Source organism: Gambusia affinis, linkage group LG04, assembly GCF_019740435.1.
Source record: "Gambusia affinis linkage group LG04, SWU_Gaff_1.0, whole genome shotgun sequence".
Lineage (NCBI taxonomy): Eukaryota > Metazoa > Chordata > Actinopteri > Cyprinodontiformes > Poeciliidae > Gambusia > Gambusia affinis.
The window spans coordinates 26,514,267-26,532,259 of record NC_057871.1 but is presented as its reverse complement, the minus strand read 5'-3'; the positions used below and the strand labels follow the sequence as shown (position 1 = coordinate 26,532,259).

General features: G+C 39.7%; 2 protein-coding genes across 4 annotated transcripts; both read left to right on the top strand.

Annotated features, from left to right (window-relative positions):
- The first annotated feature begins 2,418 nt into the window (after window positions 1-2,418).
- Window positions 2,419-4,860, top strand: atf4a (activating transcription factor 4a). The gene is made up of 3 exons (XM_044115568.1): window positions 2,419-2,617; window positions 2,820-3,116; window positions 3,198-4,860. The coding sequence occupies exons 1-3, from the start codon at window positions 2,569-2,571 to the stop codon at window positions 4,124-4,126; spliced, it is 1,275 nt and encodes a 424-aa protein (XP_043971503.1). The 5' UTR covers window positions 2,419-2,568; the 3' UTR covers window positions 4,127-4,860.
- An 8,262-nt stretch (window positions 4,861-13,122) lies between these two features.
- Window positions 13,123-17,573, top strand: LOC122830315. 3 transcript variants are annotated; one of them, XM_044115565.1, is made up of 4 exons: window positions 13,213-13,288; window positions 13,517-13,634; window positions 15,620-15,884; window positions 16,591-17,573. In XM_044115565.1, exons 3-4 carry the CDS (start codon window positions 15,621-15,623, stop codon window positions 17,260-17,262), a joined length of 936 nt encoding a protein of 311 aa, XP_043971500.1. In that variant the 5' UTR covers window positions 13,213-13,288; window positions 13,517-13,634; window position 15,620; the 3' UTR covers window positions 17,263-17,573. The 3 variants fall into 3 exon arrangements, with proteins under 3 accessions (XP_043971499.1, XP_043971500.1, XP_043971501.1); XM_044115564.1 differs by lacking the exon at window positions 13,517-13,634 and having other exon boundaries at window positions 13,123-13,288; window positions 16,591-17,571; XM_044115566.1 differs by lacking the exons at window positions 13,213-13,288; window positions 13,517-13,634 and adding an exon at window positions 13,674-14,262.
- Window positions 17,574-17,993: the final 420 nt, after the last annotated feature.

Sequence of the window (17,993 nt, the reverse complement as noted above, 5' to 3'; positions counted from 1 at the left end):
CTGGTACGTCAAATGCACCCAGTGCATACTAGTTAATCTACATTCAGTTTAAAAGAGGATCAACCAGATTCTGCAGCCTTCATCATGGGCCAGAAACAAATTTTTTACATTATTTTTAACTGCTTAAGCTTAACACAGAATGATAGTCATAAAATGTTTTACCTAATAAAACACAGATTCAGTTTTCATCCTGAATACATGATAGTACCGTAATCACACAAACTTAAAATTAATTCCAGCAGACAGATTGGATTCGGTGTTAGGTTTTGGGAATGAGGAGGGAAAGTAAAATGCAGATTTTATTTGTTCTTTTTCATTTCCATACTGCCTCAGAAACCATTTGGCTCAAAAATATTATTTTGCTTTAAACTGTCCTTTGAGAGAATTCTTGAACTTCTTGCACAAATCAGTGCGTGGTGTTAAAATGTCATCGCAACACCAAATTATCCAATACATTGCATTAAACGGAAAAAAAATGTTCGCAAAATTCAGTTCAACAAAAAATGTGACGTTCAAAGCAATACTTTCTTCTCATGTATTTCTGAGGTCAAGAAGACTTTTCATGTAATTTTGTCACTGCTCCATTTATATATATATATATATATATATATATATATATATATATATATATATATATATATATATATATATATATTGCATGAAGTATTTATGATTAGCTACTAAAATATACAAACTCAGTTAATAAAATAATTAAGAGCCACCATTTGAGCGTTTTAAGACCACCATCTTTTCACATGGAGACATTTCTGATTTGCTTCTGTGTATGGAAAAAAAAACTGATAAAAACTGAGGCAGTGAAAAAATTTGTTTATCTTACATAACTTTCTAATCTTTCTTGCTTTTAGTTAAACAAAAAATGAAAGTATCAAATCTGGACGTACCAGCTAAACAGCAAATCTCACTGCACAAGCTGTACCAGATATTGGTTTCAGACTTCTCTTTAAAACTCAAACAAAGACGGCCTTCTATAACCTGAAGAACATTTCTAGGATTAAAGGACTAATGTCTCAGCCAGACCTAGAGAAACTCATCCATGCGTTTATCTTCAGTCGTATTGATTATTGTAACGGCGTCTTCACAGGTCTGTCCAACAAATCAATCAAACAGCTACAGCTGATCCAGAATGCTGCTGCTCGCGTTCTATCGATTACACGAAATATTTTAAACTATAAGAATTTAGTGGTTTGGTGCAAAATTTCAGCTTGTCTGCTGTGGGTGACCACCTTGCGGCAGTTTATGATGGCTGTACTTAAGCAAACGTTGGGCGTATACCATCTAACTTATATGGAAGTTCACAACATAGGTTTTATTATTTAAAGAAGTGCTATAACTGCAGTAATACACGCGCGTATTTAAACATTTGTCGTGTTTGTATACATTAGACACTGTCGACGTGGCGTGGCCAAAATGGCGCGGGCCGTTTTCTCACCCTCGTTCGACCGCCATGCACAGATGGCGCTTTTGTGAAAATGGCGGTCATCCTCCCACATTTTAGCCGTGACTCATACAAGAGGGCGGAGCCTGTCGCCCAATGCATGACCAAATTAGGAAACGTTTTTCCCCGGTGGAGGCGGGGCGTTTCTCATCAAACACGCATTGAAGCTTTAGGTGAAATTAGCTGGAACTGGCCTCTGCCCCAACAGCAGAGATGTAGCCAAAATGTTACGCGAAGAGCTTAGTAGCTTCATTCAAGGAAGTGAAAATGTTGAATTGGTTTCAGCACTGACACTGGCCAAACCTGAATTGTTGCAAATCAGGTAGCAACATGCGTCATAGTTGCTAATTTCCTTCACTTTATGTTCCACCCGTTTCTTGGACAAAACAAATTCCCTCTTGTCGATTTCAATACAAATATTCTATATCAACAATATTTAATTTATTTTCACGAATGACGTTTTTGGCAATATATTTTCCCTCATCCCACATACATGAGAATTGGCGCTAGGTATTATGCAGGTTTAGGAATGTTTAATCTGATTTGCTTTGTTGTGCTGTTAGTTGATTTACAGCACATAAATTGTTCTCACCTCAGGAATATATGAGGTCATAATGTAATTATAAGCCCTTAAGAAGTATTCGCTTTAAAGACAACGGTGTATGTCAAAACATTAGTCTAGCTCTGTGTAATGAAGTGAACTCGGTCAGTGAACTAATTTGTCTTGTAAAATGTCTCATACTAAATGCATCAAGTAAAAGCTAGTAACATAATTGATAAAAAAAAAAAAACAACGTTTAGAATGGGAGTCGGTGTCCCGAATGGCATATGAAAGAGTTGTATGCCATGTGTTCCATGTGACGTGTACATTAAGATCCCCAGAGCAAATGTGATTGTTTTCTTTTTAATTGAAATCAATAAGTTTTTAATTGTAGGAATATATTTTACATTTCTATTAACAATGACTCGATGCTTCCCCCCCAGGTCTCTCTCAGCAACCACCCTCAGCTTTGCTGCCCTCGACAGCAGTACCGGACCCCTCGACTTGCTGACGTCAGATTCCCGTTTGTTTCCCCAAACCCTTTTGAGGCCATTACCGACCAGCAGCAGCCATGACGCTCTCCCAGCTAGCCTTGGAGGACATGGAGGCCCTGTACTTAGGTTCGTGTTTGGGTGCAGATGTCGTTGATGCTTTATTTCCAATACAGAACATTGAGTATAGACTATTAACTCAGAGGTTTTGCAAAAAGATTCATCTTGTATCTCACGTTGAAATCTTTGCAGGGAGATGTTTGTGGGGTTTTTTATATTTAGAGCTTATTCTTTGGTACATTTGAGTCTCATGGTAACTGCTTGTCCACAGGGTCCTCGTTTTTGATGGCTGACCCCATGGGGCCCCTTCTGGACCAAGATGAAGAAGAAGCTTTTTCTCCTTCCTCCTCTTTCGAGGTGAAGGCGCCTGCTTCGCCCTCCCTCTCTTTCTCTTCTTCCTACGCATCCTCCACTTCTCCTTATCAGACGATGTCCTTCTCCCCGTTCTCCTCCACTTCCCCTCCTCCGTCCCCTCCCCTCTCTCATCCCACCAAGCCTGAAGCCGAGCTGCTGTCCCTGCTGGGAGCCAGCGATCTGCTCAGTGGCCACGGAGCAGGTGATGGCAGAGGTAATTGGATGCTTAAAAAAATGTCTGAAATGCTTTTTTTCATTGAAGCGTTACCAAAGCTAACAATCTTTTTGTCAACAGATGACGATTTGGGCGACATGGAGTGGATGTCAGAAAAGATCGACTTGAGCGACTTTGACTTGGAATCTCTAATTGGCCCTTGCTCAACCGAGTCGCCAAGCTCCCCTGAAGATCTCCTGGCCTCACTTGATTCCCACATGGATCTAGATCCCTTTGACAAAACCGTCTCATCCCTGCACATCAGCCCAGAACCAGACGTCCCCTCATCACTCCCAGAAGCCCCTCCTGTGGCTGAAGACGAGGTGGTGCTAGATCAGGAACTTGTCCTGAAGTCCGACCCTTCATCACCAGACCCTTCGTCATCTCCCTCCTCTCCGGCCTACGCGTTGGAGCTGGGGAGTGAAGTTGACGTCTTGGATGTTGAGAAAATGTCCCCATCTGTCGCCACTGCCATCATCTCAAACCCCAGTGAAATCCTTCAGGCCACCAGTCCAATTGTGCTCTCTCTTCCCACCACTCACTTCGTAGTGGTTCTGTCAAACAAAGATGCTCTCCCCAATTTGTCCCACAGCACCGCTCAGTCGAGCGACTCCGAAAGCGACTCCGGCATAGAGTCGGCTGCCGGGTCGCCCCCACGTCGCCCGTCACCCCCAGACTCACCCGTCGTCGGTTCCTCCAGAACCAAACCCTACTGCAAACCAGAGCCTCCCTCCTCCAAAACCCCTAAAACCAAATCAGTGTCTGGTGCACCCAAGGTGGTGGAAAAGAAATTGAAAAAGATGGAGCAGAACAAGACGGCCGCCACTCGCTACCGGCAGAAGAAGAGGTTCGAGCAGGAGCACCTCAGCTCGGAACTGGGAGACCTGGAGAAGAGAAACAACGAGCTGAAAGAGAAGGCGGAGTCCATCAGCCGAGAGATCCAGTACCTCAAGGACCTGATGGAGGAAGTCCGCAAACACCACCGCGGGAAGACCGCCTCAGTCGCCTAGACACCAGGATATGATCTAATCTCTGCTGTAAAGAGTCGTGGCGTCTTTAGTTTCTGATCCCGTGTTCGCGCGCTTTACCAAAGTAAACTATTTTGTAGCATTAGGGAATTAGAGGTTGGTGTGTGTGAAGGTGTTGAAACCGATTCCTGACAGGGAATGTTTTAGAGTTTGAGAAGAGTATGGAAGTTAATGAGATTAGCTAGGAACGGGGGGCTGAGGGATAGTTAGGTGAAGCATCTGTACATGCTAGTCTCTCAGCCCCCTGTTTGAACTGTGACTTTACATCACCACCTGTACAAACGGGCAGCTTCTGCGTTTATTTTGTAGACTAGGGATGCAAAACGGGAATCGAAGTAGCTCAGTTGTCAACCAGACCCGAGAGTAGTAAGTGATTTTTCTGCAAAGTGTGATCTTCCTTCCACCTTGACGTGGCAGAGTTCTTTTTAACCTGCTATAACCCCCCAGTTTCATCTTCCTCTTGACAGCTTCAAGTCCAGAAAGGGGCCTAATAATTTTCTAACAGTTGGTCAAATGTCAACAAGAATTTGTGTAAATAGTCTTTTTTTTTTCTTTCTTTCTTTCCCATCACTTGGTTGTGGATTTGTGACTCTATTTAATGGTAAATAAATCTTGATATCTGCTGTAGTTTCCTGACTTGATGCACATGGTTGGCTTGTAAAACGCATTGCTTTCAGGTTGTTTCCTAATAAAGATCTTATCGGTACTGAACAAGACGATCTGCCTCTTCAATATGATTGGCAATACATTTGAGCCATACACCAGCCTTGAGTATGTTGGTCATAAAACATGACTAGACAGTGTTGGTACACTTAAAAATACAATGTGTATATAGATAAAAATGTATAGGAGCAGTTTCAGGCACATTTGAGGATTATTACCTACCTAAAATACCTTGACAACATTTAACTTGAAAGATTTATAATGTTTGTACTTCATGAAATCAGTAATTGAGATTATGTAGCATCAATTTAGAACAGATGTCATCTCAAGGCACTTAAATGTCATTTCTATTCAATCATATTTCAGTTGATTGTTGATAAAAGATCCACGCACAACCTGGCACACTAGCAGCCGTCTTCCATTACTGACTGGGGGTTTGACAAAACCAATACAGGTATAGCTGATAATGCATATAATAAGACTTTGGTTAAATCTTAAAGGATGTTTGTGTTGCAGCCATTCTGTCATAGTCCTGTGATGTGAGGCACAAAAAATAACAGTGAACAAGTCTTAAACCAAATGGCTGTTTATTTAATTTTAAATACTTTCACATCTTAATAAATGAGTATACGTTGATGGGTTGCACCAATGAAAAACATTTGCCAGCACCCAACTGCTTAGTGAAGGAAGTGTGATGGTGTGGTAACATCTAACAGTTAAATGCCAATGTGTTTTGTTTCTACAAACTTCAATCAAAACGACCCAGTCCACTCTATAAGAAACACAAAAATGTACTAAATGTGCTAAAAGGAATTTAAAACTTCCAAATAGGTGCTCCACATTAAATACATTTTCAAATTGCTCCAATTAGAATTGCTTCGTGCTAAATTGTCCTTTGAATTGTAAAGATTGTAAAATGCAAGATGTACTCAGATTGCGACATACGGGGGAAGGGTCTCGCTTTCACACCTCGCGCTAAAAGTACATCTCTGTCGTGAAACGAGAAGCGAAACAGCTGCGGGTGGAACCAGATTTAGATGATGGAACCTGTAATTCTGGAACCAGACTAGTCTGTCACATTATGGGGGACAGGAAACAGGAAATGTTCCGCTTGTTCAACGCCCGACTACTACTACCGCATTTCACCTCGTGACAACAAAACTGTTGACCAAATGCAGTGTGGTACAACAAACAACCTTTCAAATGTCTGACATGTTTTATTTTTACTGTGTATGATTACAATATTCCCCTTTGGTTGGGGAGTGAAATATTTGCTTTAAATACAGCTCAGTTTGCTGACTTCTCCTAAGCAGCTGTGTAAATTTAGTCTTGGCACTAAACTCCTTTAAGCACACATCTACACCGTAAACTTCTCCTTGGTGTATTTGTCAGCTACAACAATCTTGTCCTCTTCAGAAGACACAAATAAGCACCACAGTCACAGAAAATATCTGATATGCATATAATCATGAAAAAACACAACCTGTTAATATATTCAATCAAAAGAAATATTCAATATTCAATTGATGTTTGAAGATTTTTTAAATTGTATTTCTATTTAAAGTACAAAGCTAACCTTGTGTTCATTACACAGATTATGTCAACAAAATGTCAATTCCAGTAAAAGTTAGGACACCCTACCCTGAATAATGCGTGTTACCCACTTTCAGCTGAAATAACCCTCCACAGATCTGTGCTGACTACAGACAGTGTGTCCTAATACCAGCTCTGATGTGAACCTTAGTGAAGATATCTTGCTCTGAGGACGAGTGCCAGTTTTGTGTGGAAAGCAATCAAAAAAAAAAAAAAAAGCTCTTTAAATCTCCACCTAATGACGAGTACTCTAGTTGACATGAGAAAAGCTTTGAAAATGTTTCACTGAGGTCATGCGGAGATCTGGAAGTGTCCAGTTGTCCTGCACCTTACCAGGAAGTATCGGCATGTAAGATTTTTCACCGACACATTTCCTGCCTTGTTACAGTCAGATGGGCAGACAATGCACATGATTACTGGAAGAAAAGAAATACAGGCTGCTCTTGTTCTTGTACATTCCTCTACATAAAAAACAAACAATGAAAGCAGTTTCAGCTGGTCATGTGCCTCCACATTCACGCAGGTTTATTAAAAAAAAAAAAAAGGGAGATTTTAAAAAAAAGGATAACCTTGTGCAAAATTTGCACACCTAGAAACCTAAATTACCAACATCTAAATGTTTTTATTCTTGATGCCATTATGATGAGACATTCTGTAGCAGTAAATCATTTTTCTTTTTTGGTTTACTTTACTTTGAGAGGAAGAAGGTTGAGGTGTTAACATTTAAAGGGCAGGTTCTTCTAATGTTTTGTCTTTTGGCAGTACAGGGGACAACATCCACAGCATGTTGGGTAGTTTGGGTTCACTGCAGTTCTGCTTTGAATAGGTGTTCATCATAAACAGTCCACTGAGTTCCTACAGACTCAAACCTTTTACGTCATCGCAGGGTTGAATGTAAATATTGAGTCCTGGGAAAATGTCATCTTGGAGACACCTGGTGTAGAATGAACTTCCCCAATAAAACTTTGTCTGGTGTGTTATCAGTCTGCATGAATAGACTATCGGTTTGACTGACAGAAAGCTTAACATTTTATTTAGGTACACCGTGCTAGTAATGCACTACACTTCCATTTTACCATACTGCCTTTATTCTTTATTATCGAATGGATTCAATAAAGTGTTACACACTTGCAACTGTTTGTCTCAAACAGTTACAGCTAATTTTTAGCTTAACCTCCATGATGCTAATCTCAAATTTCACCATGTCACCAAAATGCTCTGCTGGATTGAGATCTGATGGCAGTAGTGTTGGAGTTCAGAAGAACAGCTGGAGATAATTTGAGCTTTATTCTAACGAGATTGTTCTGATGGAAGCAGTGGTCAGAAGAGGAGTACGGTAGATTTTATCTCTGACATTTCCTGGGTGTTTAAACAATGATCCGATGGTACTATTGGTAGTATACCACCAGCATAAGCTTTAATTGTCAAAACAACACGAAAGCAGGGATTCATCCCTGCTTTCGTGTCAAATTTTGACCCTACCGTCTGAATGATTCAGCTGAGACTCACAGGGCGAGGGAAATGTTTTCCCTAATCTGTTGGTGTCCAGTTTGGGTCAACCTGAGTGAACTGCAGCCTCAGGTAACCACAGCTGGCAGACACATGGTTTGGTCTTCAAGATTCCCATCTGCTTCAAGATTCTTCTAAAATTAACTGGCCAGCACATTTGGCACCAACAACCATGATACAATCAAAGTCAAACAAATCCCTTTGCACTTCCTTTTTCAGATGCTCAGTCGAAACTCAAGCTAGTCTCCTTTCCCATGTCTAGACGCTGATTGAACTGGTGTACCTAAGAAAGTGATCATTGTGGCTATTTTACTTCCTGCTCTTGTCGCTAATATACAGTTCAGAGTTGAAGTTTGGTGTAAAATCACTATACCTATTTCTGATTCATGCCTTTTGCAGCGTGTACTTTAGTGTTCAAAGTGTTGCAGTTCAAGCTGTAGAGACTATCCTGAGTTTTTGGCATTTGCACAGCCAGAATGGGGGAGCTATTTGTAGCTCGTCTCCTGTAGGGCAGTGACACCCTCTGGATTTTAACATGTCTATTTCTGACTGATTTGAAATGCAACTGAGGCAGCGGGCTAGTGCTTCATGGCTTCAGCTACAAGTTTAGGGAATTTGGGAAAGAAATATAGAAAGTTCTTCAGTCTTTTTTTTCATTGAAAGGAATGTAAACCAATCATAACCACTAAAAAATTATTATTTTTTTTCTGCATGTATTTTTAGGGGACAAACTTCAAGAAAACTGTGAACTCAAATGAAACACTGAGTTCCTTTAAGTCAAGTCTAAAAACCCACCTGTTCAGAGTTGCCTGTGATGATAGTAACACTGATCAACGTATTAGATGTGTATTGATGATTTTGGTCATCACATTTGACAAACTGCAACGTCTACTTTTTGTTTCACAATACATAGTTCCCCCAAATAGACATAAGTGGGGGCTTGTCCGGGATTATGTTCAATATGGCAAAAAAAAAAAAAAAATGTGGGCGTTTTTAATAAGTGATCCTACCTTACAACAGTCTAATGTCTGCGGAAAAGATGATTTATGTGAAATTGCTTCACATTACGGTGCCTCTGTGTTTAAGTCTCTGCTCAAAAGTAAATGAAAATCTTTAGTGTTTTATAGCTTGGTCAAAAAATACATTATTCTTTTCTGTCTAAGGAGGATTTAGGAGACTAACAGAGATGTCATATGAGAACTATTATTAGTGATTGTATTATATATTTATGAGGCGAAGCACCTTAAACTGCTTTATTGATAACATGTGGTCAGGTCAATGTGTTTAAAAACACAGCCTTTAGTTTTTCTACCTTTAATATTTTAATAATAATAAATTCCTTAATCTATGATTTTTTTTTATGTCACACATTTTTAGGGAATATTATATGAAAGGAATGAATTGGACCTGGGAGCTTTCTCTGCCTACAAGTCAGAGGTTGTTTGAGGCTGCGGTTCACACAGTTTACTGTAAATAAAGTTGGTTGTGTTGGAGAGAAAAGCTCACGGCTCCTAATATCTGACTATAACATGCTCAGTTGCCAAGGACATTTTACGTTTTACCAGGAACGGCAGATAACTATGTTTTTATTACATTGTAATTTTGTATTCTAATGTCAGATCACTTTTTTTACAGCCATAATTCAGATTGTACTGTACGACAACAGCAGCTTTATTTCAGGTAAAGGTTCCCTATGTGATCTTGTTCTTCGTCCAAACAATCAAAAATTTCCTAAAAACCAGGATGTGATAAATGCAAAGCAGTCCTGCCTGAAGCAACAGCCTGCTATTAAACAAACTGGGTGGTTGATCTTTCAAAAGATGTTTTTGTCTGTTCCTCTCTATTTTATTTTCGTAATAAATAAAGTTTTTATTTCTCATCAAAATTAACGTCTTCTCTGTCAGAATCTGGTTTTTCCCTGCAGTCTCAGGGGATCAGTGTTACTGTATCATCTCCTGTGCACTTCAACAGGAAAAAGTATTTTTTCCCCTTCTTCACACCTTTGCCTCATAACAGTAAATGAAAGAAGAACCTGAGAAACAGAGACTCGCTAATGGAGGAAAAAGCAAAGCGGCTGTCAAAAATAATTTTCCCCTTTCATCAGACATCGCTTGTATTATGCAATTTCCTTAAAATATTTCTTCATTTTGCTCTTTAACTGTAGCGTGCTTTTTTCTTCTTCTTTTTTTTTTTAGCTTTACCAGAAATCAACCAGAAGTCATCTGAAACCTTCAAGTCCAGGAAGACGGTATCATTGCCTCAAACTTGGTAAAAAAAAAATAACAGTGACTTCAGAGTGGTTTGTAATGCGACGTTCATACAGCAGCCATTGAAACTCCTACATTTTGGTTACATGTTTAGGTCTGGCTGAGTTGCCCTCTCTCCTCCTTAGCCGGGTGAATCAGCCTCGTTTTCGGCTGACATCGTCCACAGAGGAAACCTGAGCAGCTAAAGCTCCTTACTGAGGTCAGAGGCTGCGGGATTAGGAAGACAGATTTACTCCTCCGAAGTGGGACAGCACATTTGATTGGTGTAAATATGATAGTGTATCAGGGCAATATGAACATAGAAAGAAATTTCTGAGTTGCAAAAGTCCAAGATTTAGGTAAAAAAACAAGAATCAGAAATTTTGAGATTAATTTAAGATATTTTCTAGAAAAACCTTGGAATATCAAACATTTTCCAATTGTGAAGCTCTGGCACATATTCATCTTTTCAAACACAGAAATGTCTTAGAAAAACTTTCAAAAGTTTGAGATTAATCTCAGAAATTTTGACTCAATTTTTTTGACTTTTCAAGCTCAGACATTTTAATCTCAAACATTAATCTCAAAATTTTGGGGATTTTTCTAGCAAATTTTGGACTTTTCAAGCTCAGAAAGGTCCTTGTTTTTTTTTCTGAAAAATGCCCACGTTTAATCTCAAAATTTCTATGTTTCTTCTAGCAGATTTTTGACTTCTTAAACTCAGGCATTTTCTGGTTTTCTTTTTAGCTTTCTTTAAAAAGAAAATGTCTGAAATGAATCCCAAACTTTTTGAGTTTTCATACTCAGAAATCCCCCCAAAAAGATGTTTTGATGGAAATGTACTCCACCTTTTTTTTAAAACTAAGTTTACAGGGTGGAGGTGAGTCTATTATCTGGTCAGGCCTTTTTCTTAGCGTTACGGTAGAACAGGAAAAGTGAGGTTTCTGGTACGTCCAATCAAAACAGTGAATATGTGGGTAATATGTGGGTAACTAGAATGACTCACTAGGTTATTCTAGTAGTTGTGTGTTGACATTCTGTTGAAAAAGCACGCTATGTAAATAAAGAGATTCTAAAAATGTGAAGAACATAAACAGAAAATACGGTAAGTGAGTCACGTAAATGTTTATTCATAAAAGTGGACTTTTTTTCGTTTATAAAGTTGAGAACATTTCAATTCCTTTGAAGCTCGTGGTTTTTGTCGCTCAAGGGCGCCCCCTTGTGTCGCTTATTTGTCTGCAAACTACATCTTCCACCAAACTTTGTCCAAGAGGACAAAGACTTAAAAAATGCCAAAAATCATCAAATAATTTCTGTCGCTTTTTCACATTTGACAGTCTAACCTAGTTATAAAGCACACAGCAGAAATGTTCATCCATCCACTGACTTTCTCTAATAAGAGATTTGGTCACTACCTTCACTGCTCTCTGTTTTATACACAGATAAAGAAAAACACTTACTGAATTAAAACCTTACCTAGCAATACTGTTCTCTCCCTCTCCTTCATGGCGAGACGGTTAGTCATGGCCCTGTGCTCTCATCTTCAGTTGCTTGGTATGATAACAGTCTTTTCCCCCTCCTGAATGCATCAAAAACTAAAGAAATAATTATTGATTTTAGGCAGAACAAAAGCAAGCCAAAACCCAGCATCACATGTTGTAAAGAAGTAGAAATTGATTGAGATCTTAACAGACTTTTGTTGTTTTCTCTTACTTTCTGGGAAAGCAACATTTCTGTTAGGGACAGCAGCAGTCTGACCACATAAGTAAAAGTATGCTCAAAAATAACAATAATAAAAAAAATCAAAATTTCTTATTTTATCTGTGATTCAACTTACACAAAATACGTAGTACTGCACACATGCAGTGAATGGGTGGATTACCACACTGTATATCCACTGAGTGGCTCTAAGCTAACTGCGCAAACGTTAAATTAGCATACTTTAGCTAAAAATAGCAGCAAATTAGGAAGTAAAGTTGTCTGGAGCTTTAATAAAAAAGAAACAATAATAGAAATAGTAAAACGAACAAACTAGTTGCAAGTACAGTATGTTATGTAGTTATGTTTGTAACTATGACTGGAATCAATAAAGGTTTCACAAGAAAAAAATTGAGCGATAAATATGAGTCATGTGACAATTCAATTAAAAATATGTTTTAAAAATATATGTGTCGCTATACATCATGTTATGTACAGGTTTTGCATCATAGACGTGAAAATCACTTCAGTATTCAGCGAGTTATTGAATAAAAGCGCTAATGCGCATGACAAACAGATTACACTGAGTCAAGTGGGCGACCTTTCCAAGATGGCGGCCTCCCGGCAGTACATGCAGCTTCTACTCAAACATATCTATGCTCTGGTCTCTCAGCAGACCAGAACATATTTTAGTTTTTCTTTGCACATATATGGCAGGCCATTGTAACATAAAATAGGTTTCCTCTGTAGCTATCGAAGTCAAAATTGTCAGAAAATGCCACAAAGTAGAAAGACTTGAGCAGTATGAAATATTCCGAAAAATTAAATTAAATTTTGACTAGTCATAATTACAGGCCTGCATATCTTTAATTTAGTTTTGTCTTGTTGCTATTTGCTTTCAAGCTATCTGCAGTATTAGTCAAATCCATAATCCCCTATCTAAAACCTTTAAAATATCTTGAATTACGGTGTCATTCAAGACTTTGAATCATGACTAGTCCAAAATAAAAGTGAGATATATTTATTTACTTTATGCCTAATCACAATTTTAGTTAAAATATATGTTTCAAATGGCGAAATATCTTGAATTAAAGCTTCCATTCAACTCAATAGCAAATCTGACGTCAGAATTTAATTTGAAATATCTAAAATTGGTACTTTGTCTTGTGAAAATATAATTAGAGCGTTCCCAAATTTTACCAAGACGTCTGGTCTCAGATATCTGGAACGTGGTGAAAGGGATTTAATGTTAAATCAGCTTGCCATAATTCATCAACCACAGGTCTGAGTACGTAGATTTCAGCCCCTTACCAGAACTCCGTGGTTCTCTCGACCGGAACTTTCTGTGGCGGGTTAAAGAAGTGGAGGTCCGCTCGGGTCTCGGATGGGTTTTCATCCCTACAGGCTGAATGCTGGTTAGGCTCCTTTTTCTCAGGTTAGTGTGAACTTTAACCTCTGGCTCCGTGCCTGTGACTGAATATGCGCAGGGATCTTCACTTGTGGGCGTGGAGTGATGCATTATAAATGTTTATTTTGTGAATAATATTTTGTGGCAACGAAAGTTTTGTGAAGTGGTTCTGAAGGGAGTTCAAATCCTGCTTTGGAGGTTCGCCCAGTAAAGAGACAAGCAAGTTTTGACCCTCAGTGTGGCTCCAAATTACAGATTTTATTCCGAGAAACTCACGGCTGGATGCCCTGTCGCGGGAGCGCGCATCGCTCCAAACTGTCGCATATTGTTGAGAAAACGGACTGAAACATGAGCGAAGAGGCAACTTTTGAAGGTATTCGTAACATTATCACTTTTCTTAACCTGCGTGCCCTGTTTATTATTTTTTTAAAAATATTGTCTTATTGATATGACACTCATACCAATCTTATTTCATAAAATGAGGGAAAATAGACCGTGCAGATATTGGCAAGCGTAGAAATCGTATTGCCAAAAAAAAAAAAAAAAAAAAAAAAAGAATCTCCACCTATTAAAAGACTTAAGGATGATATAAAATATTGTACACAATGATACAAGCTCTATATTCTCCGTTCATGCGTTGAACTATTATGGCGTTAAAAGAAAAAGCGGGGAATTTCAAACGGAGCGGAGAACATGCTCATCAGACACAGACTAAAACATTCGACTCATATATGTCTCCGTACAGGTGCCAATACCGTATTTATTTAAATTCACTTGCAACATAAAACCAACCGTTTTATAGAAACATGATAATGTTACGAATATCTTTAAAAGTTTCCTCTTCGGTCATATAGTTCAGTCCGTTTTTCTCATAAATGTGCGACAGTTTAGAGAGATGCGCGCTCCCGCGACAGGGCACTCGTTTGTCGACGTAACACCTGCGTAGTGACTCTTTCTAAGCCGTGAGGTTTCCCTCCGCGCTGCTCACACTGCTGTGTAGAGTAAGAACTGTTTTAGTGTTATATTCGCACTCTTTATCATCAGTGCCCGTTGAGGACCTTTGAGCTGGTTTAGTTTTATTAATCTTCAGTCTCAGATAATTGTCTCCTTTGCTAGCTGTACGTCAGCGCCGCCAGTTCCTCTTATGTGCTGGTTAGAACTGGTTTCTAAAGGAAATATATTTTGTTCCAGTTTTCCACCCTGAATAGACTTGCCGTCTCGGCACAATAGAATAACAAGTTTCCTTAAAGTTCCCCCCCCCGGCATTTATGAGCCTTTAAGAAATTAGACTGCTGATGCTTCGGACACTAAACTAATCTAATCTATTGTATCTATAAATAATCCCGTGCTTCCCTTTCTCTTGGCTTTCATTCGTAAACAGAAACCTTTTATAATCTGCTTGTCTTTTTTTTTTTTTTTTTATTTGTGAACTGTCTAGAGCGGATTTAGAGACTTTGAAGTTATTGTACACCAACCGCTTCCCAGAAAACGAAAGTTCACTTACTCTTACGTTTCGAGCTCAAAAAGCGGTAAAAATAAAATAAATAAATAAATAAAAAGAGTTTCTAAAAATCTCCATGGGTGGACCCTGTTCGTAATCACTTAATTTAATAGGAGGGTCTAACAGTTACCAAAGTGATCTAAACAATTCCAAAGATAAAAATTAATTACGGATTTTGGTTCTAAACTAATTTAACTGCACAAAGAGAAACTAAATGGATAGAAATTACAATTTCCCAAATTTAACTTGAATGGCCACAACAATGCCTGATTCAACATAAATACAGAGAGGAGCTAATCTGTTGATTATTGTTTTGGATTATTGATTGATAATTGGATAGTAAAAGGTGCTTAACTGGAGTGTTTTTTTGTTTGTTTGCTCATTTTTACAGAATTAGAACAGGTGAAGTTAAAACTATGACACTTGAAGAATTTTGGGTAGTGTATATTCACAAAGTTTTTTTCTTTAGCCTTAAATGCAACATGTGTAGATTCTTTTGTGGAGTTTTGGTTTTGTTACTGCTCTGAGTATATTGTTCTGTACACTCCTGTTAACGATGAATCGACTACTAAATCCTTGGACGATTATTTCAACAATCGATTTATATTTGTTTTGACGCTACCTCACATGCATTACAGGTCGGAGGGACATGGAGTGTTTTCCATGAATAACCAAGTTGCTTCAGAGTATTGGAGAAAATTGAAATGTTCGTCTGTGCTAATATCAGAATACGCAGGAAATCTGTAAAGCACTCATTCAAAATTTCTTTTAACGACGTTAAACGATTAAAAAAAACTCTCCAGTTCCACCTGGACGGTAACCTCATCTATGTCCTCCTACGTCTCTCGGCTCCGCAGCATGTCCTCCGCTCTGTCTCGTCATGTGATCTGGCAGTCCGAGGGGCTGGTGGCCTACCTGAACCCCCGGCCCTGGACCCCGGGCTCCGTGATCCTGGAGAGCAGTTCTCCGGGCGGCGCGGGAGGCAGCATCTTCCACCTCAGCGAGTCCGAGTGCTCCGCCTGGCTGCTGGGGGCGAGGACCGTCGCTGAGCTGCTGTGTGACAGGCTGGGTGTTCGGAGGTGTGCTCTGGTCAGCAGACCCCACAGAGACAGACCTGCTCAGGTGAGAAGAATTACTCTGGAGGAAAAATAAACTCCGATTTAAAGGATTTGCCCTTAGCCATGGGGGCTAGTTTCTATCACACAGAGGCAAGAGGAGGTGCAAATGGAGTTGGAATTTGCTGGCCATTGCAAATTACGAGTCTGTTAGACGATTCCAGCTGCAAAATTCATTTTTGCAGAACCCAAACGAACTCTACCGATCACTCATGTTTTGAAGCTACTGTTGTGAAAGCTATAACATACCTGCAGGCTAACTAGCTAGCTCGCTAGATCACTATGGAGACAGTCTGAATGTTATCTTGTTAAGCTGCAGCTAACACCTAAAACGACGAATATTCTGCTTAGTAAGAACGTTTACCTAAAGTTCTATATTAAATCTACCACTTACTTATTAACACCTATTGCCCAAGTCCATCCTAAATAGATAATTCATATCTTAACCATACTAATGAATGTCTTATATTATAGTATAATACTTTATTATTATCTGCCGTCGTTTAAAAAAAAGAAACGCAGCAGTGGGCACAGCTAACAAAAAAGCTAGTTGCACTTTAAGGTTAGCGCAACTAGCTAACCTTTGTAACCTTTGAGCTTAAATACTGGGACGTTAAAAGTAATAAATGTCTTCTGCATATCTTTTCCACTTCAGGTGTTCTTGGTTTGCAATGCTTTGGTTGATCAAGTTGAATTCGCTCTGCTCCCAACAGATCCGTGTCCTGCCCCTCCACGGTCTGGACGCAGAGTGGCGCCCCCACCTGGCCGGAGAAGAGGAGCACAACGCTCACGACCCGGGATACTGCACCTCCAAAACGGCTCCTCGATGGAGCGACTCCAGCCTGACTGACGTTCAGAACCGGATCAGGGCGAGGCTGCCGCTCCCCGACGCGCCGCCCGACCTCACGTTCCTGGGCGACGACCCGGCTCACGCCGGCCTCTTCTCGCGCATCGTCCGAGGGGAGGAGAAGCAGTGGCGCGTGTGGGAGGACGAAAGCCACGTCGCCTTTCTCACTCCTTTCCCCAACTCCCCCGGCTTCACCGTGCTGGTTCCGCGGCGACCTCTGACCTCTGACATATTCAGACTGCAGAGAGGAGACTACGAAGCGCTGGCGTCGGCCGCCAGGAAGGTGTCGCTGCTCTTGGAGGAAGGACTCGGCGCCTGGGGGGTGGGGCTCATTTTCGAGGGCTTTGAAATCGACTACGCTCACGCCAAGCTGATCCCGCTGCTGTCACCTTCGCCGTCAGGGGAAGGAAACGGAGCCGCCACGCCGCGCTCCCCGCACTTCCACCCCACTTACCCGGGTTATGTCACGTCAGAGGACGGGCCTGAAGCGGACCCGGAGAACCTGAAGGAGCTGCATGCTAAAATTACTGAAGCTTAATGTCGCTGCGTTCAACTCAAGGTTTTTTTTTTTGTTTGTTTGTTTTTTTTGTCCAATCACAAAACTGTGCTTGTTTTCCGTCAGCCAAGCATGTAAATAATATAAATCATCAAGCAAATGTTTTATCTTTCCATCAAAAACATTGATGTTTTTTATTCAGAAATCTGATTAAAATAATGTGAATAATAACATTCCAGTAAATTAAAAAAATCTTCACAAATGAGACTCCAGTGTATGTATTCTAAATAACTTCTTATTTAAAATAAATAAAACAAAACTCTTGGTATTGATTATACATTTTTAGACAAACTGAGGACAAACTAACTTTATCATATACTCAACACAAAAGTTGCGCGCACACACACACACACACACACACACAATGCCCCCTGCCAATAAATGAAACAAAACAAAAAACAGTTATAGAGAAATTCACATGTTATTAAAGTGATTAGGCCAGAACTGCTTGCAGAGCCACGTATTTCCTGGAATATTTACTTCCTGACGTATTTAGTTAATCATCTTGCATAAACTATATCAGCCCTCATTACATCACTCCTAATTGGTCCCACTGAGCATTTCTTGCTGGGGCTAAATTAATTAGACCCTAAGTGCCCATTAAGTGTTTTGTAAACCTCAAACAGCTTTAGAGTTTCGTTAAAAATAAAAAGAGCTTAAGAGTTTCCATAGCAACCAGCAGTAATTCAGCCGCAAACTTTACTGATAAATTT